The sequence below is a fragment of the Hydractinia symbiolongicarpus genome, chromosome 9 (assembly GCF_029227915.1).
Source record: "Hydractinia symbiolongicarpus strain clone_291-10 chromosome 9, HSymV2.1, whole genome shotgun sequence".
In the NCBI taxonomy this organism is placed as follows: Eukaryota; Metazoa; Cnidaria; class Hydrozoa; order Anthoathecata; family Hydractiniidae; genus Hydractinia; species Hydractinia symbiolongicarpus.
This window is the reverse complement of record NC_079883.1, coordinates 4,831,842-4,855,648: the sequence shown is the minus strand read 5'-3', so window position 1 is coordinate 4,855,648 and position 23,807 is coordinate 4,831,842. Positions and strand designations below refer to the sequence as shown.

General features: G+C 38.6%; 1 protein-coding gene across 2 annotated transcripts; it reads left to right on the top strand.

Moving 5' to 3' along the window:
* The first annotated feature begins 85 nt into the window (after positions 1-85).
* Positions 86-23,678, top strand: LOC130657438 (uncharacterized). 2 transcript variants are annotated; one of them, XM_057460421.1, is made up of 4 exons: positions 86-206; positions 21,629-21,771; positions 22,150-22,375; positions 23,278-23,678. In XM_057460421.1, exons 1-4 carry the CDS (start codon positions 160-162, stop codon positions 23,531-23,533), a joined length of 672 nt encoding a protein of 223 aa, XP_057316404.1. In that variant the 5' UTR covers positions 86-159; the 3' UTR covers positions 23,534-23,678. The 2 variants fall into 2 exon arrangements, with proteins under 2 accessions (XP_057316404.1, XP_057316405.1); XM_057460422.1 differs by lacking the exon at positions 86-206 and adding an exon at positions 19,816-19,898.
* The last annotated feature ends 129 nt before the right edge of the window (positions 23,679-23,807 follow it).

Sequence of the window (23,807 nt, the reverse complement as noted above, 5' to 3'; positions counted from 1 at the left end):
AAAAACCTTAGCCTAAAACCTAAACACATTTACTAAAAGTAATAGTCAATTCTGCATTCCCAGATTATTTAGCAAGTGAAGCCTTGCATATTGCCGGCCCACCTTTGCCCGCGCTTTAACATTGATAGTAGACTTTGCCTGGGTAATCAAGTAAAAAACATGGCAACCACGAGCGCCTTTCGTTTCGTTTTCAACTGCACGCAGCGGTGAGTTTCTCTTCCATTTTATAGTTCTTGAATTTGAATAACGACTTCATCAACAAACCCCAGCATTGTGGTATGGAAGACCGTTACTGCATACATTATTCAGTCACAATATACGACTACATATGCAGTTGTTATTAATAAGATAATATGCAGTAATAATACAATTTTATGCAGTCAATATTATAATTGAATCGCCCTGTAGCTTAGTGGCTATAGCTCTCACACCTGTGTGCAGAGAAACCAGGGTTCCACTTTGTGGCGATTCAATATGGGTGAGTGAATTTTTACGATATAACCCCTGTAATGGGGGTTAACCCAAGCCATGTCGTATTGCAATGGCATATTGTGTGAGCTGTTGGATGTTGTAGGGAGTGGTAAAGTGCTGACCCTCTATTGATGAGGGTGCTGATATAAACTGCATATGCCATTAAAAGCGTAGATACTGAAAGTAGAAACCAGCAGTGTAACCAACAGTAACCAGCAGTATTTCGAAGTCACCACCAGAGAACCACTAGTTAAGAAGTAAGCACCAGAGAACCAGCTGTTTTTCAAGTAACCACAAGAGAACCAGCAGTTATTATTAATTTACTCCAGATAAGGTTGCAACAGCAGCGCAAAGGTGTTGTGATTTTTATGCACAACACTTCACAACCTTAAAACTATCAAATATGATAAATAAAAGGGCACCTAGTTTCATGGCTTTTTTCTGATACTTTATGCTCCTGCTAACTAGCTAATTTTGTTTTCACGAGTTCCAATAAATGGATTTCGCGAAGATTAATTTTTGAAAGTATGAATAAAATTCGCGGAATTCGCGATAATTAACCAACTTAAGTTATTTATTTATTTATTTCGCCTAAAGGCAATAATGGCAATAAATAAGAAAAACAGAACGAAAATAGTGGTTTCTGCATTAAAGTTCATTTTTTGAAATAAAATGTAACCCGTTTCAGGGAAAAAACGTTCATATCAAAAGCATAATTCTTTTACTTGAACAGAAACTATTTGAGAAAAAAACGTATATTTTCTCAGGCCATTTCGTAAGAATTTAGGCAGGCGTGCGGTAGATCACACACCTCAAAAATTCTACGCGTGCAAAGCGTGCGATCAAAAAAATTTTTTTAAAAAAACATTTCCTTTACCCCTGTACACCGCACAGGGGCTGCTCTTTTGGCGTAAGGAACATACAGAGTCCAACAATGTACGGCAAGGAATTTCAACCCGAATACGAAGAAGTCGTAAGCAGACTCGTTAATCAAACTTTGTTATTACTTGTGGGGCAAACAGATATTTAAATTAACTTAAATTACGGAAAGTCGAACGGCCGCTAATAATAATATTTAATACACCTTCGATGAATCATAAAAATTATTATCTAAAAGAAAATTTCGTTATTAAAGAAGTTTTTTTTTCTTATTAATGATATTATCTTTTAGTTATTTTAACTTAAATAATGCTGAATTTCTTTTAAATTCTTCAAAAGGCGAAAATTGAAATCCTTCGGTCAAATACATAATCTGATTAAGCGGAATAATTTTTTAGGAAGCGTTGAAGGAAGTGTGTAATCGCTGTGAACAATAAACTAAAATTCGATAGGGATTCCTCAACAGTGAATACAATGGCAGTAGAGATATCTCTCATGCACAATGCCTTCAAACTGTGCAGTTTATTATTTCATTCAATTTATTCTAACTTTAACGTCTACCACAAGAAAACAATGTATCGTTTTGGACTCTCCTCTGTATAGTATTTTTCGTTTTATATGCTTTACAATTCAGATATTAGTTTGTTATTTAAAATATTAATTTTGTTTTTGTTAATTCTTGCGTGTGGTTTCTAAAGCTTCAAATGTTTATGTCTGGTGTCACTCCAGACATAAACATTTCAGAAAAATGGGTCATGAACTGTTGTGTACATTATAAAATGTTTCACATTCGAAGCAGTAGTTGCTATTTAACTGGTCGTTCTCTTGTGATCACATAAAACTGTTGGTTCCTACTTTTAGTAAAAGCGCTTTAAAAGTGTGGATGTTTTCAGTAAAATTTGACGTTTTAAAAAAAATTCAAGTAGAGTGGGTTCGCCCATATACGGCCATCGCCCAATTACATACAGGGATTATAAATTATGTATAACTTTATTTATTTTTTACAACTAGTTTGCCCTTGGAAATAATCCACGGGTTCGCCCGTCCTTTTTATACCACATTGCGTGTGTCGTGCTATTTTGCGTGACAGACAGACGTGTACGGGTAATATAATATAGATCCTAAGTTAATTCTTTGTTTGAAACATTTTAGAACCTTTTAGCGTCAGAAAAAAACAAAGTCTATCAATTCAACCACTTTATTTGTCAAGAAATGTTAGTTCGAAGCTTGTCCCAGACTGGAAACATTTTCCTATCTTTAATCTTGATAAAACAACCACATGGTTGGTCGCATGATAAATATAGACCCCAGGTGGGTCAAAAACTAAGCTAATGGGACTCCAATTTAATTAGTTTTTCTAAGGGCCCAACCAACCCTAGTTTTCACAAAAACAAAAAAATAATAATATCAAGCAAAAAAAGTTTTAAGAAAAAAAAAATTCTCATCCCATCTCGTGAAATTATAATGATCATAGAAGATAATCGATGATGTTATTTTTGTTGGTTGAATGTCAACAAGGTGAATCAATAACGTTACTTTACTTGAGGGACCACTGTTGTGAAGGCCACTGTAAGTTGATTCTTTGTTCCTGGAGAGATAGGAAAACCCCAATGTTAGGACAGACCCCCTTAGCAGTTTCCTATCCCACGTTAAATTACGGATCATCCCCGTTAAATCAACGATAGAAGAGTCGATAAAATCCATGTGCACTTTACCACTTTACGTTAAATAAGTGGGCATGATCCATTAAATCAACGATATCTGTCCAAAACCCCCCTCCCCAGCCGTGTCCCCCGGGCCCTCATCCCCACCCTCCCCTGTCGTGTCCCCCTGGCCCCCATCCCCGTCCCATGGGTCCCTCCCCACCCTCATCTGTCGTCTCCTATAATTTATAGTGTTATGTGTGTCTATCTTTACCAGAAACAAGTAAAGATGATTGCAACATTGCAAGGTTTAGCGCCACATAATGTCATAACTGAAGAATTGATTTTGATGATTATTTTGAGATTGTTTGAGACCATTTGATCTGACAAAGGCATCACCCTTGAAACTATAATCCTTTAATTCATCACAAAGTCTTGCGGGCAACCATGTCTTATATTTATTTCCCATTCTATCTTGAACCTCCGCATACATAGATTTTTCAGAAAGAGCACCAGGTCTTGATATTTCCATCTCTTTCACATATTTAACAAGGTAAATATCGTTTTTAGGCAGCTCTCTCCACTTTATGATTGGAGTAACTTGTTCTATGTTTTGTTCAAATTCTTCAACTGTTGGAAAAGCCATTGTGTTTATATTCACGATTACATCTCTTTATACCACTTTATAGATTCTATCGGAAAGCAGTTTTTGTTATATACCATCTGTCAATCAAACGCTTATAACAATAGGATTTTACATATTTTACATACCAGAAAGTTGTTTACATAAGAAAAAAGTTAAAACGAAAGTAGCCGTTGCTAAGGATATTTGGTATGTAAGGAATGCATTGTTTCTCTATTGTTATTCTGGCTTGATTGACGTCATTCTTTATCTAAACAAATACCATATGAAATAACCCGTTGTCATAACAATCACAAGAGCGATCTTCTCATCTTCGTGCGTAGGAGGAGGAGGAGGAGTATCTTTGTGGTAAGGTGCAGTAATGTGTTTATCTGTAGTATCCACGTGGTGTACGGTAATGTGTTTATCTGTAGTATCCACGTGGTGTACGGTAATGTGTTTATCGGTATGATCAGGATGATTGGGTGTTACAGGCTTCTTTTTAGTTATCTTATGTGATTCGGTAACATTGACCTTTCGATTGATACCAATGGTAAGATCTTCACCCGATATCAAAATCTTGTTGTTGTAACCTACCACCCCTGTCTTAATTCTGAGATTCATGTCACTAGGTAACATATAAATACCTTGTCCAACCGAATAATCAACCTTACTTGAAGCGTAGTTTAACGTATCCTGATAACGTTTAATGTCCTCCTGAATATCAACCCTACGGTCAACAATGTCTTCAAGGTTATTCATAAAAACTCTTTGGGCGGTCAGAGCACTTGAATCATTACCAAGGATGGAGGAGCGTGCCGAGGCCTGAGAACTAAGAACAAGATAGGCATAGGCCCTAACACTGCTTGAGATCTTCACAAGGCCCGTTTTTGTAAATCCATCGGATTTTTCCACAATCCACCGCGTCATGGAGTCGTTAGTGAAATAACTCAACCCGGGAGTTGGATAGTCTTTACGTCTTTTTTGATATGAAGTGAAAAAGTACTGACCTCTGTATTTCATGGGGTTGGAATCAACATCATACTCACCACAGATTTTTAGAAATGCCTCATTTGAATAAGGATTATCATATTGATTAAAACTATCCTCAAAGGGTAGAGGTGTCTGTAGGTGCTTAATGATTCGTCTAATGTGATAATACACATGAAAACGATATATTGACCTGACCATAGATCTACCATCCTTCAGGTGTTCCGAACTTACCCCACAGGCACTTGAAGCGCACCAAGTGGCGAAATTTAGCTGGGTTTGCCATAATCTAAAAGGTTGATCATTCCAAATTCTCATACGTTGCGCGTTATGACTAAGTTCATAATTGATAAAAATATTAGGAAAGGAAGCGGGGAAAGAGCCACTTTCAGACACAATAATGGCCTGTTTGTACAGATCCCTAGCGCCCAATATTTGAAGATCCCGCCCTCCATTTGGCTTATATCCCGCATTCGGGTTATATCTGAAAATGTCATCCATTCTTTGATTTAAATATATTCACAATCTCTAATATAATAATGTATATCACAATAAAGGACGTAAATAGCGAGAAGAAAATCTATTTGTATCAACCGATAGACAACTCACATGGTACAAAGGAGGTTGCGATCGTGGAGACGTTTTCGGATAATGTCACATATGTAGCTACAGCTCCAATAGATATACCCTTGGCCGATGGAGTTACCACGGTTAGGTTACAACAGGGTCAGCACTACACGGGTAGGGAGTTGAATTCAATCGTGAGAGGTGATGTAAAATCAACACAACTAGCTAGAAACTCTAAGTTGAGTAAAATATTCAATATGGAGGGTGTAACGGAACTACATTTTAATCTTAATGAATTGGATAACTCGTTAAATCTTAAAGATGGTGAATATAGCAACAACCTGATGACATATCATATATCCGAGTATGGTGGTGATTTTACATATATTGAACCGAAAAATCCGCAATATAAGAAACTAAAGAAAGGTTTACTTCAATCACTTACCATGAGAGTCACAGGTCAGGATGGTAAGGTGTTATGGGGTGGTATGAAGACAACAGTTACCATTCACATAAGAGATACGGCGTACAGATGATACCGTAGCATTAACCGAATTAAAGTAAAATAAAATAAAAGTAATATGGAATAGCATGGAATACGGGAAAAAGTTAAACCCAGAGCGTTCACTTAGGATCGCACATGGCGTAAAAGGAACGCATCAAAAAGTAATTGTCACTCACAACCCAAGTGAGATTGATCAGAACCAGTTACTCCTGATTAGGTTCCCTAATTTAGGTAACGATTATGTCATTGTTCCTGGTACTTCGAAAATAAGTTTCGACGTTGAACTCGAGTCAAAAGTCGACACGAAGAGAACATTGGTCTCTAACATAGGGAGGGCAATTGTTAAAAAGCTAGCTATCAAGTTCGAGGGTACCGAGATTCTGAGCATTGATGACTTTGATCTTTTCGGGTGCTACAGAGATTTATGGCTAACCAAGTCCGAAAAAAGAAATGCAATAAGACAAGGTATCATCTTTGATGAAGGGTGTACAGAAAACTGTATGAAACTGAGAGTTGGAGCCGCGGATAAAGACGCATCAGAGGTAGCGGACAAAGCTATTTATGATGCATACAAAAACAAGTTCACCATACCACTAGATTTTGAAATGTTGGATAGCACGATCCCATATTATCAGGCCGGATTAGGTAATAGACTGTGTTATGAGATAACATTCAACAATTATGACAGGGTAGTATTATCAACACCAACCAAACCTTCCGGTGCCACATCGGCACCCGCGCCGGATGCTAAATACAAAATCTCCAACATATCTCTCGAATATGAGATTGTGACACAACCCACACTCGCCAGATTCATTTCAAATGAATACCAAAACATGGCCGTACTCTATGACAGATTTCTGAGACATAGACAAATTAGGGTGGATAAGTCGGACACAACGTGGAATTGGTCATTCAATACACCGTGCAAGTCCCTGAAGGGTATATTGGTTCTGTTTGAGGAAGAGAAAGCTTACAAACGAGATACCGGTAGGTTCTACAATCCTAAGATCAAAAAGGTATCCGCCATAGTTGAGGGTAAACCTAACCAACTTTTCGCTCAGGGGATGCAACCGTTTGAGCATTATGGTGAAATATGCAAGTATTTCGCGGAGGGCAAGCAAAAGGACAGCAACGCCGGTGAAATACAGAAACATCTGCAACTACATGATGTGAAGGTCGCGGACTACCTAACCACGAAATATGCTCTATGGCTGGATTTCAGAACCATAGATGAAAACTCACTGCACGGGACCGGCCGACGGATTGAAAATGCGAGCGAGGGGATCACACTGCAAGTTGAAAAGACGGCCGAAACCGCGGGATCCTTAAACGCCTACATATATCTAATCATGGATGCTCAATTAAATATTCAAAACGGTGAAATTATGGATGTACTATATTAAGATGGACTACATGAAAGATCCTCACACGGCACTATTCGTCGGTCCAACGGGCTGCGGAAAATCCAGACGCGTTGTAACATTACTAGAGAGTGAATACAGGCAGAGGTACAGTCGGCACCTCAGACACAAACCCGGCCGGCACCTCAGACACACTCGGCACCTCAGACACACTCGGCACCTCAGACACACTAAAGACGCAATAAAGGGATAATATCGCGATACTATAATCTTGAAGTAAATATAAGACATGGATAAGAAAAGTATAGTAAACGATATTTATAAGGCATCGGTCGTATGCGTTTTCGCCGTAGGCTATTCAATGCTCGGGAAAAAGGTATTAAAAATGACACCACCCTCAATTCAGAAGTTTGACCTGGAAGATACCGGAAAGCTTGTAGCCATAGTCGCCGCAAGTGAAATGTCAAGAGAATATCTGGTTAAGCAAAAAATTATACCTGAAACTATAAATATATAATGTTGCGAATACTGGAATGGTTGGTCTGGGTTTTATGCCAACGCAAGAAAGTTGAGAGGATTTTACCCAAGGTGGAATACCTCGATACCGAGGTCATAGACGACTCTGATGTCATAGCCTCCGAGGCTATCGCATTAAAATAACGCCACTATATTATATCGGATTATATAAACATGGCTTCAATTGCAATGATGTTGGGAGGTGCCTTCGCTAACGCTTTGGCTTTCACCGGATCAAGCTACCTCTTTTCAAGTTTATCAAAGGATAGGATAGATAAGGAACGGAAGCGGCATGATCTGGCCATAGAACAGCTGCAAAAGGCTCAGGTTATATGGCAACGTAAAAGACAGGAGAGGGTGGACTTTATCAATAAGAAGCTCAGACTTGAGAAGAAGGCCGAGGGTAAATTCACGGAGCTGGATGACGCGATGCGGGAATATAAAAAAGTATTTGGAGGATCACCTCTCACAGATATTCCGCGCAGGCCCGTATTGAGCGACTTTTATACACCCAGCAACGGCCAACATGAACGGGAATTGGCATTTATCGCGCTAAGCATGATCTGTGTCGGGGGTGCCGTGTGGTATTTCGAAAAATAGTACCATGCCGCGGGTATTACTACTACTATGTTACATGACACATGTAACATATATTCGGAATAGCTAACGCTTTGTTACCATGTAGGTGTATATCAGACCTCCGATTCCGACTATCAAAGCCCACAGGTTTTGACTCAACCAACCGACGACCTCCTTTGCTCTATTTAGGATCCACGATACGATGGATCCAATTATACCGGGCAGTGATGCGGCTGCGGCACCGGCTAATCTACCCAGGAGAGATCCTAGCGCACTCAGCTTGTTCTTTATCCATTCCCTCGCACCACCTTTGGTTTTTTCATGATTTTTTGTATTACCGGTGGATGACCCCCCACCCCCTGGTGTCAAAGTTTCAACTAGAAGGCCGATAACCATACCAAATGCCGTTAGTACACTGACGATGGTGATACCCTGTTCACGGAATAGCGTTCGTATCTTTTCACCCAATGTAGTTTCTTTGTCAAGTACTTTGGTAATCGTCTCCCTGATGCTTTTTATTTGACTGTTAAGTTTACCTTTGAGAATATCGATAATCTCTTGCCGGCCTTTCAACTCATTTTGCAAACCTTTCAACCTTTCTTTCGCTTCATTTTGTTGTTCCTCGGTCATATTTGGTGTGTTTTCCATCTCTTCCAACTTGTTTTTTTCTCTGTCAATATGCTGTTCGAGCTGAACCTTTTTTGCAACTTCATCCTGAAGACTTCCTCTTATGTTTCTCAATGATCTATCCAATCCTAGCAATTCACGCATAGGATATTCAAATAGATCACCGGTCTGGGTTGCTTCATGGTCTACAGATTGTTGTTTGACCAATGAAATTAAATCTTCCGCACTGTTCACAACATCCCCAGACATGGTTTCTAATTCTATATCGGTCGCATTCTCTATTTTATCCGGTGACGGTAGTCTCTCTTCTATTTTGTTTAGCCTAGCGGCCTGTCGGGGGGTTATACTACCTTTCGGTATATCGAACCCCAAACCGCGCAGCCTTTTCTTGCCCAATAGATCTGCAATGGTACCGGTAGACCTTAGAGATCCACCATTTGTCAGAGGTCTGTTATCACCCTTGTAGTATAATTCACGACCACGAGACTCAAACAGATCGGTATGTATCACGCTCGGGTTCTCGTTTGGATATATAGTTAGTAGCTTCTCATAGAGCGATTTAACCAGCTCACTGGTAACTCTGGAGCGCAGAGAGGTTTCTCCACCGAATGATGTCTCCTCATCGGGAGTATGTATCTGTACTCGTGTGCGTTCCCTCGGTACCAGAGGTGTGGAGTCATCGGTACCCTCGTCGGGTTGGTCGTGGTCACCAAACGGATCAATATCAATGTCCGCCATTATTTTATTTAAAGGATAGTTTTTTCCTAATATAATAGAAATGGCAGAGAGTTCTAGTACCAGAGAAGAAACTTTTAAAACGGATATATCCAATTCCCAACTTGAGGAGCTGGTGAAATTACGAGGCAAGTTCCAAGACAGGACGCACGAACACGGAGGATCTCTGATCATATGGTCGATTCTGGAGGGATTATCCGGAACCGCAGCCATTACCGGCTCGATAGCGACCGCGGTGACCATTATTAGAAATTTGGGCGGTACCCATGGAAATTACATGTGGAATTCGGGTATGTGTCTATTGGGCTCGACTTCCTATGCGGTTACCGCCCAATATGTTAGGACATATCGGGAGAAACTTAGCAAATTAAGAGCCGCATATCGCGTTGTACAAAATGCCATCAATGTTTTCGATAAAACGCTACTCTGGCACACTCGGATCTGTAGAGCCGATTTTGAGAATTTGTGTGATACGTATCATAGAACTCTCAAGGATCTGGATAAACTGGATATAAGTTATTTAGAGTAAAGTTTTTTTCTTTGTAGTAACCAAATGGCAGAGATTTATCCGAAGCTACCCACGGCTCCCGAGTATTCGAGCGAGCAGGACAAGTTTAATACTAATACTGTGAACTCTCAACTTGGGGAGCTTAGAAAATTACGTGATAAGTTCAATACAAAATATGAGAAATATAACAAGACGCTGCACAGACTGGTGCTTTTAAATGCCAGCGCCACGGCCCTAACCGTCGCTTCGGGCATAGGTTCGGTGGTAACCGGTGCCACGCTCATCGGAATCCCCGCTTCCGTGGGATTGGGAGCCGTAGCACTGTCCGGAACCATTTTCACGGGCTCCGTCATGGCCCTGATTAAAAGATATCGAAGCAAGCTCGACAAGGTCATGAAATTATATGATGTTGCGACATCCGCCATCGCCGTGTTTGAAAACTCCGTCTCGCGGGCTCTGAATAATGATGACATTAGTCACATTGAATTTCAAACCCTGAGCGGTATATACTACGAAGCTCTGGACAAGATGACGAAAACCGACAGAAAGATGGAGAGCGAAACTCGCAGCCAGTTTGAAAAAAGTCTAATGGACGAGGTTCAAAGCCTCAGAAGGACCGTAAATCAAGGTTAGTGATGTGCGCATGTACACCGCTCGCATATTTCGTGTGGTACGATAAAAGTGCTTAAAGTTTTTAGCCGTACATGTATATGCCATAATATGTCGGACATGAATACCACGCCGGACTACAAATTGATGAAACTGCGAGAGTTGCGAGAGATTGCCAAAGCTCGTGGGGTGAAGTATATTTGCGCGATGAAAAAGGCCAAGCTGATTGAGGTGATTGAGAAGAATGATCTGGATCCGTCATACACCATAGATCCGGATACCAAGCGGGGATGGTATGGATACTGTACCGGCTGGAGGGAGAAAAACAGGGAGGCGTACCTGAAATGTCAAAAACGTTATAACGACAAGAGATCCAAGTGATTGTGCGCATTTTGTTACCCGTCCGGGTAACAAATATCGGTGGGTGGAGATATCCATGGCGTGCGAATCGCTAACCTCAAATACGATCTATAAAAATTGGGTTAAAAATTCCTATATCGTATATCATATCCAAGCATGACGTCGAGATTTACAGATGACGAAAACCGACAGTTCCTCGAAAGATTCGGCTCCTGGGCGGACGAATATTTCGGCCGCACAGTAGACCCATGCCTGAATTCCGCATCCAGCAGATCTTGTTGCGAAGAATTACTGAACATGGTCGAAATATTGGAACTACAATATGATGACTTTGAGGGGATCGGTCCGGACTCTGATCATGAATCCTATGATGATATTATAGAACACGTAAAAGCTCGAAGTGTCTTACGCACCGGAGGAGTCGGACTCGGATACTATGGAACTCCCATAATAGAAGCGCGCGTCTATGCAGTCGCCACAGGTCCGTATGAAATATGGACATATATGGACATAGATGATGTCGAGGAGTACGACGATAAGGAGGAAGAGGAGGAAGAGGAGGAAGAGGAAGAGGAGTACGACGATGAGGAGGAAGAGGAGGAAGAAGAGGAAGAGGAGTACGACGATGAGAAGAGGACGACGAGGACAAGAGCGCTGATTGATCGTGATTTTTTTAGTGATGACGATGATGACCTAGAGGACGAGGACAAATGCATAATTTGTCTTTCTAAAAGAAAGAGCGCAACCTTTGTTCATGGTAGAACGGGACATTGCTGCTGCTGTTTATCGTGCGCATATAAATTGGAAAAGGGGGAAGATAATTGTCCCGTGTGTCGAGCGCCAATAGATTTTGTCATTAGACAATATTGAACGCGAATTCCCGGCCTTTGTTACCCGCCCGAGTAACAAAAATCCCGAGGTGTCGATGGATACCCAAGACTGAGTCATAGCGGCCCTATCTGCCGACCACCCTGCGCGATCCCCGGCATCATCTTTACCAGAAACAGGTAAAGATATCGTCCCCTTTTTCACCAACCTTGCACATAATCAGGAGGTAAATCTGTATCTTCAGGTATTAACATCAATTCCTCTTTTACAAAAGCCCGTCCGGGTCCGTCTTGAACATAGTACATTACACGGTTACCAGGTTGCGCTATTACCTCACGCAATCTATATGTGTTTTTCGACCATATTCTATCGGTTGCCCGTCTCCGCCCATCATCATGCTCTTCACCAGGTTGTAGTAGATATCTATACAGGCCATCCTTAGGTAATTCTACTTCAGGTGGATAGCTCTCTTGATTAACAAGAGGCACCTCTTTCATTATAATAGCATCTTTTGGCTTCATATCAATCATCTGCGTCTTTGTATCGTTTAGCCTATCAATCAGTTTATACAGATGCTTAACCCATGTAGATGATACCTTTTCCGAATCATTCAGTTCTTGAGCATCTTGTATTTTGAATAAATTTTCCGCAAGTATCTTGTTCAACGCCTCAACAAAAGCTGTGTGCGTATGCTTATATTTTGTAGTCGCCCTTTTAATTTCAACCTTATGCTTCTCCAACAGCTTTGTCACATCTGCTTTGAATTCTGAACCGTTATCACATTGGAAAGTTTTCGGATAAGTTAATGGTCCTGCCTTGTAGATGTCCTCAATCATAGCGGCAACCTCTTTGGCTTTCTTAGTCCTCAAAGGTCGGGCTACTTTGTATCTGGAAGCAGCATCGATTCCCGACAAAATGTACTTATATTTATTACCATACAGTATGTCACCGGGCATGTACAATAAATCGAATTGATGTAAATCATTAGGGGTGGTAACTTCATAATGTGGTCTTTCAACATGTTTTGGGGCGGGTAAATGTACTTGCCAAAATGCTTGTTTTGATAGCCACTTCCTAATCTCCTTTGGCCTGAAACCAAATCCTCTTAAGCTCTGAACAGCCTTTTGTCCTTTCCATAAATTTTGAGGTTGATAGTAAGTCTCTTGAAGTTTAGAGTTTGACATGTTTTATTTATGCACACCTTTATTTATCTCCTTTTTTGTTATGATGTGGTACGATAAAAGTGCTTAAAGTTTTTATATGTATATGTATATGCGTATATGTCGGACATGAATACCACACCGGACTACAAATTGATGAAACTGCGAGAGTTGCAAGAGGTTGCTAAATCCCGCGGAATTAAGTATATCGTGGGTATGAGAAAGGCTAAACTGGTTGAGGTGATTGAGAAGAATGATCTCGACCCATCCTACACCATCGATCCGGATACCAAACGGCAACGGTACGGATACTATTCAAGGTGGAGGACAAAAACAGGGAGGCATATCTAAAAGCTCAAAAACGTTATAACGACAAAAGATCCAAGTGATTGGGTATTTTTTTTGTTACTCGAGCGGGTAACAAATGTGATTCACGACCCTCGAGGTGCTGGTGGGTGGGTACCCACGGTCTATCGATGCTCTGTGTGTTTTAGCGTGTTTTACTACAATTTTAGCACGGTGTGGCAACCACAAACTAGGACACTCATGACCCTCCAACACGGTTTACGATTTTTTTAAAAAAAGGGTTAAAGATTCTGTATTCGTATATCATACGCAAGCATGACTTCGAGAAATACCTTTGCTGAATTAAGAAAACTCGCTAAGGAACGCGGCCTAGATGGCTACGCAAAGCTCAGAAAGGCCGAGATTATCGAATTATTGGGACCAACTACCGTTTCAGCACCGGTTAGACCGGTACCCATGCCGAGACCCTCGAGACCCGTACCGGTGTCGAGACCTAGACCGAGACCGAGACCGGCACCTAGAGCGGTGTCGAGACCGATACCGGCACCTAGATACACCGGACCGCCTAGACTCTACAGCCCTTTACCAACATCTAGACCCACCATACATGTACCACCGACATCAATCAAATCTCTGGGGGGTTTTCTAGGATCCGACGGATCTGTACCCATACCGGCACCGAGACCTAGACCTAGACCATTTAGATCTGGCTCTGACATGGATATTTTTGAGCAGGAAGAAATTGCTAAAACCAGACCTATTGTGAAAAGCAAGTTGATTGAATGGAGAGACTGGTTGATAAATCATGTACCTAAGGCTATTAAGTATAAAACAACAAAAGCTTTCAAAACCATGAAGGATAAGATCATGGGTTTTTATAAAAAGGGCAGTGGAGAGGAAGAGGTGAAAGAGGAGGAAGAGGTGAAAGAGGAAAATCCTTATACTCCTATTGAAGAAGCGTTTGTAGGTTCATACAAAAGGTTCAAGATAAACTCAGATGGTAAGAAGAAGAATGTCAAGGTCTTTCTCAAACAGGTTCAACCTATCGTTAAGAGGTTGATGAAGGACGTGCTCAGGCAGAAGAAGTCGCTGAAGACTCAGTCGACCCTGTGGGTGAAATGGGTAAAGGAGGACACCAGCTCGACCGATGCCCCGTGTGTACATGTCGATAAAGCTTTCAATAGCTATATGGAGATACTGCACGCCCACGATGACATTTCTGATGTTTTCGATCGGATGTGTAATAAGATAATCGAGCAGATTGAAAACCCTGCGCTTCCCGCCAGCGGATTCACAATCGATAAAATCCTACATATGCATGTGGACTTTCACAAACTAAAATTAACTAGAGGTAGTTCTTACTTGCCACTACCCAAGAATTTCAGTGGTAAGTTCTCCGTGATCAATCCCAAAAATGAAGATGATGAATGCTTCAAATGGGCCGTTTTAGCTGCCTTATATCATGATAAGATTGATAATCATCCTGAACGAATCTCAAACCTTAAGAAGTTTGAAGACAAGTGCAATTGGGATGGTATAACTTTCCCTATGGCACTAAACAAGATAGATTTGTTTGAGAGAAGGAACTCTGATATCGCTGTGCATGTTTTGACAAAAGATGACATAGAGGGTGTCTATATGTGTCGAAAGTCGAAGCATCTTGACCGTGATGAGACGGTTGTTTTGTTTTTACTGTGTGAAGGGGATAAGAGGCATTATATCGCTGTTAAGAACCTGAGTGGTGTCCTGAGCAAGGTCAACTCAAAGCATAAAAATAAAGAGCATTATTGCTTGAATTGTCTCTCTGGTTTTCCAAGCGAACGGAAAAGGGATGAGCACTTTGAGTATTGTAAGAATAACGATGCCGTTAATATTCAACTCCCTAAGGAGGGTAGCACCTTAACCTTCACCCACGGTCAGTACCAGCTCAAAGCCCCATTCATCATGTATGCCGATTTCGAAGCTTTTACAAAACCTGAAGAGATAGAGTGTGGATCGTCCACCGAGAAAGTTGGTAAACATATCCCCACCGGATTCTGTTGTTATAGTAAATATGCTCATGGTGAAGTTTTGGACCCTCTGAAGCTTTACCGTGGTGATGACTGTGTTCCGCGCTTTGTGGATCATGTGGTTTCCGAGGCGAAAAGGTTATACAACATGTTTCCACAACTTGGTATGCAAGATCTAACCGATGAAGAACTTGATGGATATGAAAATTCCACCAACTGCCACATCTGTATGAGAGAATTTGGTGATGATGACATCAAGGTTAAGGATCACTGTCATTTTACCGGAAAGTTTCGTGGATCGGCACACATGGAATGTAATCTCCGTTACAAGGTGCCTAATTATATTCCGGTTGTCTTCCATAATCTGAGCGGATATGATGCGCATCTATTTATCAAAGAGCTTGCGAAGAAGTATGGAGAAGGTGGTATGAGTGTAATCGCTGAAAATAAAGAGAAATATATCTCTTTCTCGACCGATGTTAAGGTTGGTGAATACACCAACAAAAATGGTGAGACCAAAGACAAAAAGATAAAGCTGAGATTCATCGATTCATTTAGATTTATGTCAAGAGGATTAGGTTCCTTGGCTGACAATCTATCCGATGATCAGTGTAAAAACCTTAGAAAATTCTTCAATGATGAGCAATTCAACATAATGAGAAGGAAGGGTGTATACCCATATGAGTATGTTGATTCATTCGATAGGTTTAATGAAACCAGGCTTCCTTCGAAAGATGACTTTTATAGCAAGTTGAACATGAATGGTATTAGCGATGCTGATTATGCGCATGCCCAGAAGGTGTGGAAGGACATGAAAGTTGAAAATATGGGCGTTTATCATGATATCTATCTCAAGACGGATGTTCTGCTTCTGAGTGATGTGTTTGAGACATTCAGAGAGACATGTTTGAAAAACTATAAACTAGATCCCGCTCATTTTTACACGGCCCCCGGATTAGCTTGGCAGGCATGCCTGAAAAAGGCAGATGTTAAGCTGGATTTGTTGTCAGATATGGATATGTTACTGTTTGTGGAGATGGGTATTAGGGGCGGTCTCTGTCAGGCCGTTCACAGACACGCGAAGGCAAATAATCCATATATGGGTGATATGTATAATACTTCGGAAGATACAACCTATCTACAGTATCTTGATGCTAACAATCTGTATGGATGGGCTATGATACAGAAGATGCCCACCGGGGGGTTTGAGTGGGATGGTTCCGGTAAATTTACACCCGAACTCATTTCAGAGTTGGCTGTGGAAAACGGTGAAAAGGGGTACATGCTTGAGGTTGATGTTAGATATCCACATAATCTTCATGACACACATAACGATCTTCCTTTCATGCCTGAGAGGAAGGTTATCAATGGTGTCGAGAAGCTGACACCATGTCTTTCGGACAAGAGGAACTATGTGATTCATATCCGTGCGCTTGCTCAAGCTTTGAATCACGGTCTTGTTCTGGATAAGGTTCATAGGGTACTGAGGTTTGATCAGAGCGCATGGTTGAAACCTTACATCGACTTCAATACACAGCTGCGCACGGAGTCGAAGAATGACTTTGAAAAGGATTTCTTCAAGCTGATGAACAATTCTGTCTTTGGTAAGACAATGGAGAATCAGCGAAGACAGAAGGATATACGTTTGGCCACCAACCAAAAGAATTATGAGAAAATGGTGATGAAGCCAAACTTCAGGGGTGCAATCCGTTTCTCGGAAACACTGATGGGGATAGAGATGTCCAAGATCAAGATCAAAATGAACAAACCGATCTACCTAGGCCCCACAATCCTCCATCTATCCAAGATGGTTATGTATGAGTTCCACCATGATTACATGAGACCGAAATATGGTGATGATGTGAAGCTTTGCTACATGGATACGGATTCATTCGTTTACCACATAAAAACAGACGACTTCTACAAAGATATCGCGAACGATGTGTCTGCGAGATTTGACACATCTGGGTATGATAAGGAAGATAGTAGACCTCTACCATTAGGTTTGAATAAAAAGATCATTGGGCTGATGAAGGACGAGTTGGGTGGTAAGGTGATGACTGAGTTCATCGCCCTAAGAGCTAAGACATACGCATACAAACAGCTATGTGGTAGGGAGGGTAAGAGATGTAAGGGGGTGAAGAAATGTGTGGTGAGGGAGACCATAGGTTTCGCCGATTATAAGAGATGTCTGTTTGAGGGTGAGAACATTTACAGAACCCAAATGACATTTCGATCGATTAAGCATGATGTTCACACGGTGAAAACAAATAAACTGGCGCTCAATGCGGATGATGATAAACGCATAATTTTGGAAGATGGTATTACCACACTGGCAAGAGGACATTATAGACACACATAACACTATAAATTATAAGGCACGACAGATGAGGGTGGGTAGGGGACCCATGGGGAGGGGAGGGGGCCCGGGGGACACGGCGGGGGTTGGGGGGTTGGGGCGGATCCGGACATTCGTAGGTGCTAACGGATTTTATAGACTCTTCTATCGTTGATTTGACGTGGATGGCCTATAATTTGACGTGGAGTGGCACAGAATATATTAATCGCTGTCCTAGGATCCGCCTTTTCCTATCTCTCCTGGTAATTTTTTGCAATAAAACTGAAATGCGCGATGCGCTAATTTTATAATCACAAAAATAGTTACGTGGTTAGCAGAATTTTTTAAAATTTTTATGTGATTTATAACAAAAATTAGCTACTTTCGCTAAAATAGTTACAATACAAGCGAAAACAAGAAGCCCTGGGGGCTCTAAGAATTTCCGCGCGCTACCAAAATATTTGATGAAAACCTGCTAATTCGATGTGTTATTGTGCCAAACATTCGAAGGGGTTTGGTGCATGAACCTCTGAAGATAAAGCCCATCAGTGACATTATATCTTACGCCAAACGCAAACAAAACGAAACGTGTCATAATAAACTCACATTTTAAAAGAAATTGCTAACAAAAAATACAGCCTATCATTCATGGTTGAAAGTCTTGCGATTGAAACGTTTATGGTCTTAAACGGCATTAGTTGACAAAAAATCAAAATTTTGATGTGACCATCATTTTCAGCATACATTTTTTATTAACTGTGTCAATTTTTGTCGAAAATAAAGCAGTTTTACTTTTTGGATAAATTTTGGCCTGAAATGACATTTAGGTGACAAAATCAAACTTTTGTACCATCATCATTTTCAGCATACTTTATTTGTTAACTGTGCCAGATTTAGCCGAAAATGAAGTGGTTTTAATTTTTGGACCAATTTTGGCCTAAAATGGCATTTAGGTGACAAAAATCAAAATTTTGATGTCACCATTATGTTCAGCATACTTTTTTTGTTAACTTTGCTAATTTTTGTTGAAAATGAAGTAGTTTTAATTTTTGGACCAATTTTGACCTAAAATGACATTTAGGTAACAAGAAATCAAAATTTTGATGTCACCATCATGTTCAGCATACTTTTTTTGTTAATTGTGCCAAAATTTGTCAAAAATAAAGTAGTTTTAATTTTTGGACCAATTATGGCCTAAAATGACATTTAGGTAACAAGAAATCAAAATTTTGATGTCACCATCATGTTCAGCATACTTTATTTGTTTACTGTGCCAAATTTTGTTGAAAATAAAGTAGTTTTAATTTTTGGACCAATTTTGGCGTGAAATGACATTTATGTAAGAAGAAATCAAAATTTTGATGTCAGCATCATGTTCAGCATACTTTATTTGTTAACTGTTCCAAATTTTGTTGAAAATAAAGTAGTTCTAATTTTTGGACCAATTTTGGCCTAAAATGACATTTAGGTGAGAAAAATCAAAATTATTATGTCACCATTATGTTCAGCATATTTTTTTTGTTAACTGTGCCAAATTTTGTCGAAAACAAATACCAATTTTGGCCTGAAGCGTCAATACTAGACTTCTCAGTAGTTAAGGAGCTTGGGTACGAAGTTTACATCTGTGACGGACCAACGTGAAATCCCAGGGTCGATTTTTTCTCAAAAAATGCTCCGAAAGAAAAAACGACGGTTTTAAAGAATTTCCTACGCCTTCGGGCGCGGAAATTCAAACAAGACAGATTGTTGTCGTAACACCCTCCTTCGTTATGATTAATATATATGTTTAAAATTACGCTAGCTAAACTGTAATACAGTCGATACCATTTAGAAAAAATACTTAAAACAAGATAGAATACGCTTGTTGTAACACCTTCCTCCGTTATGAATCTTTAAAAAATTGATTTTACCACTGCGAAAGACTTTAAATATTCTCAACTGAACAACCATAGTCTGAAAAGAATTTGCACTTAAATTTAGATTTTCCTATAAAACTGCGTAAAAAACATTAAAAGAGCACTAAAATTGTTTGTTTTATTATTTTAAGTAGGAGAAGAATAACTTGCTGTATAAGATTCGAAACAGCACAAGTATAACCTGCTGTAAAACTTTCAAAACAATACAAGTATATTCTCTGCAACTTTCAAAACAGCACAAGAATAATTCTTGCTGTATATATATAACTTTGAAAACAACACAAGAAAAATTCTTGCCGTATAACTTTGAAAACAACACAAGAAAAATTCTTGCTGCATAACTTTTAAAAAAAAGTTTTTGATGAGGTAAATTATTATTATTTTTTCTTCGCAACTAAAAAAAAAATTTTTCTTTTCTTAATTAAAAAAATGTATTTTTTTAAAAAATTTGGCGGGATTTAATTTGGCGAACAGTAAATTATTTTAAATTTGGCGAGTAATTTATTTGGCGTATAGTCAGTTATAAAAATTTTAGCTAGTATTTAATTTGCCGAATATTGCTGAAATTTGCCAAATTTAATCACCAAAATTTATCCACTTGAGGTAGTAGCAAATTTTGTTATGTTTTTACTGAAAATTGAAATTAAAATAACAACAAAAAATGAAAGTGAAGTGTAGTAACAAAAGAAAACTGAAAGTGTATAACAACAGAAAAGTGAAAGTGTAATAACAACAGAAAAATGAAAGTGAAAGAGTAATAACAACAGAAAACTGAAAGTGAAAGTGTATAACAACAGAAAACTGAAAGTGTAATAACAACAGAAAACTGAAAGTGAAAGAGTAATAACAACAGAAAGCTAAAAGTGAAAGTAAAATAACAACAGAAATTGTGGAAATAGATACAATACATTTTTATATTTTCAACTTTTATTTACATTCGTTACACTTTGTATTACTGTTATTAATTGATACTTTTTCATTAACAAAAACTAGAAGGTATGTAAGTTTTAAACATTTTATTTGTTTCATTTTTGTATCGTTTTTGATTTCGAATTAGGAACAAATCTAAATAGTCAGAGCCCAAAATCAATGACTTTTACATTAAAATTTTCTAGCATTTAAAAAATCTAACCTCTCTTGAATTGATTCAAATCGGAGGATATGTTAAATATGTCAATGGAGTGCCTCTGTTGATTCCATTTTATTTGCCTTCAAAATAATGACAATGTTGTGTTTTCTCAAAAGAAACGCTATTACTCTCATCTTTTTAGCCCCATAATGAGAAGTACAATAAAAAAAGTAAGCTAATGTAATTGTGCACATACTTCGTATAATATTCATACATATATGAAGTGCTAACTGCCACTTTGCCTGGGCATAACTTTTACTTGACATGTAATTAAGTGTTGGCATGTTTGTTTGAGTCTTGGTTATTGAATTGGTTATATAATTTTATTACATGTATGTTTGTTACAAAGTGTTGTGTTGCTAAGAAGATCAGGATCTAAGGGTATAAGAGATATCAGGTTTAAAAGAAATAATGATCCAGCTGAATGACGTCGTTTGGGGTTCAATGACGTCATTATATTGTTTTCCTTACCTTAAACATCTGTAATAAGTTTAAAGATGAACAGATCTATTTGCCTTTACTGTTCAATAATTTTTTTATATGAAATCATTTTTTGCGAATGAGTACAATAAAACCAATAACAATCTTACTCCATCTTTCGGTTGCTGAATTTTTGCCTCGATGACAATTATATAAGTTGAACCTCCATCCTTAAATAGCTGAATTTTTTGTCCCAATGAGCAACTATATAAGTGGACAAATTCACGTTAGGTGTTCTTTTTCATTGTCGAGTGTAACTTTTATTGCTGCAGAGAATTAATTTACAAAGTACATAAAGAAACTAGTATAAACCTGTTCTAATTTTATTATACGAAATTGTGTGAAACTAGAAACTTGCATGCAACATATTTATACAAATTTGGTTATTCATTATATACATATTTAATTTGGTTAGTTAATTTATTTATCATGTCATCGGTATGGTTTAATTTTTGCTGTCGTCGTAATTTTCTGTATATTTATTTAGATCCATCTTTACTTCATGCTCTGCATCAAAAATTTTGTGTTCAAAACAACCCCGTGTTCTGCCAGTAACACATCAGGTGATAGGTGATCATAACTCCCAATATTTTACAGGTTTTCCGCAGTATACCAAGGAGGAGCTGGAAGGTATAAGTTCGCGTATCTTAAAAAGTAAAAATTGCGTGTAACATTTTTTTGCTGTTTGTTTTGTTGTTTTCTGTTACTGTCATCGTTGTTGCTTCTGTTTTTGTTGTTGTTGTTGGTGGTGGTGTTGTTGTTGTTTTTGTTGTTTGCTGTGAATATTTTACCCTAAACCTTATTCTTACTTTGGTTTAATGTCTTGACTTGTAATTTCAAATGGAGGGAACCAAGGAAATTAAAAAAAGTCCAAGCAACTTAACTAAAAATAGGGGAAATATTTTTTTGTTAAATTTCGCAGGTTTTTATTTTGTAATTTATTAACCATTTTTACATTGATTTAGATTTGGTCACAGGGATTTAGCTTAAAATTTGCATTTCATATAGAACCGCCTCCACGAGTATCGGAAGAAGTCAAAACTCTCCTTAAACTAAGTCGACCACGTTGGGAAGGAACGAAATGGATTCCAGCTCAAATCAAATCCTGGAAATTTCGGAAACAACGAAAAGAATTAATTTTGGCCGGTCATTACTTTCCGGAATTTCCAATGAGGGACCGAATGCTGGATCCGATGCCGAAAGTTCGTAAACATGTTGTAGAGAAGGAGGAAAGGTACAAACTACTGCTCGTGTTTCTCTTGTGTTTTTAGAGCGTAACTAAAGGACCCATGTGAGATTAGAAGGAAAGCGAAAATCAAAAGAAAGTAGAAAAATTTAGGATTTTTAGACCCAATCAGTATACAGCCTGTTTTATATTTCAGATTTTAGATTACATTCGAGTTCTTATTTAAAATTTTATACTGCTGAATTGTTTTTTAATGTCTATATCTAGTTGTTATGTAAAGCATACCCTCTATAAGGTTTGATTTAGCTTAAGTCGGGGGCTCTCCTAACGAAGAATTGGATTTTGTCTGCAAGAGCAAGATTAGAAAGAAAATACTTTTCGTGCGAAACCATGAAGTAGTTGAGAAATAAAAGTGAAGGAAAAAATTTTACTTCGAAGAGGGTGTGCCAAGTTTTTCTGTAAAATTCATTCTTAAAAGTGATTAAAGTGCAAAACGTCATACAAGCCAAAACCCTAAATTTGATCTCTTCATGTCTCAAAAAACGTTTTTGCAAGTCCAATTAGCTGGTTTAGGTCTTTTGCAAAATTTGTGCTATAAATTCTGGTTAAAATGTTTTGGGAGTAGGCCATTAAACAGTAAAGCATATCCCTCTTTCCCTCAGTATCAATATTTATAAATGGTTTAGCATCAGTTTTAACATGTGGGTCAGCACCAGTTTTGAGCATGTCCATGTGAAAAGTGTTTACTGGCATTAATTTTGATCAGGATTGTAGTTCTATACTTAATAAATATTTTTTTATTTGCCTTTTTATTTCTCATTTTAACTTTTCCTTCTGCTCTTTGCAATTTTTAATATTTAAAAAACAGAATAAAGCAGGTCTCTTTTTACTTTGCGACTCATAAAAGGTTACTACTATTTCAGTACTGTGATGCTGTTTAATATTTTAAGGTTGAAAAGAATTGAAGAAAACATGAGAATGATGCCACAATGGATTGCAGAATACAAAGAAAATAGAAGACAGGAAAAAATTCGAAAACAAAAGCAAAAAGGAGAAGAAAAAATCGCACTCATGCACATAGAAAAACTTGGACTGCATCCAAAAGACCCACGAGCAAAATTAATAATAGCGGACAAAATGAATAAACCCGATGCTCAAGTGAAGAAAAAGAAAAAGTTTGGTGAGAAGAAGAAAAGTAGCGATTGATAATGATGATAACCAACTGCGCTGTATATAGTCTTCTTAATATGTTTTTTTAAACGATTAGCGTCATCATTGTTGTGATTGTTAATGACACAAAACTATGTGTTGTTGTTTACGTGAGTTAAGCAGCTGATACAGTTTTTGATTTCATGCTTGTCATAGATCTATCTCTGTTTCGCTTGCTTAAATGGTACCTGAGGCCAACAAATATTCAATTTGCAGTAGCAAGAGCAAAATTGGTTTTTGTCAGTTCTTCATAATTTTATGGTTTCCCCAG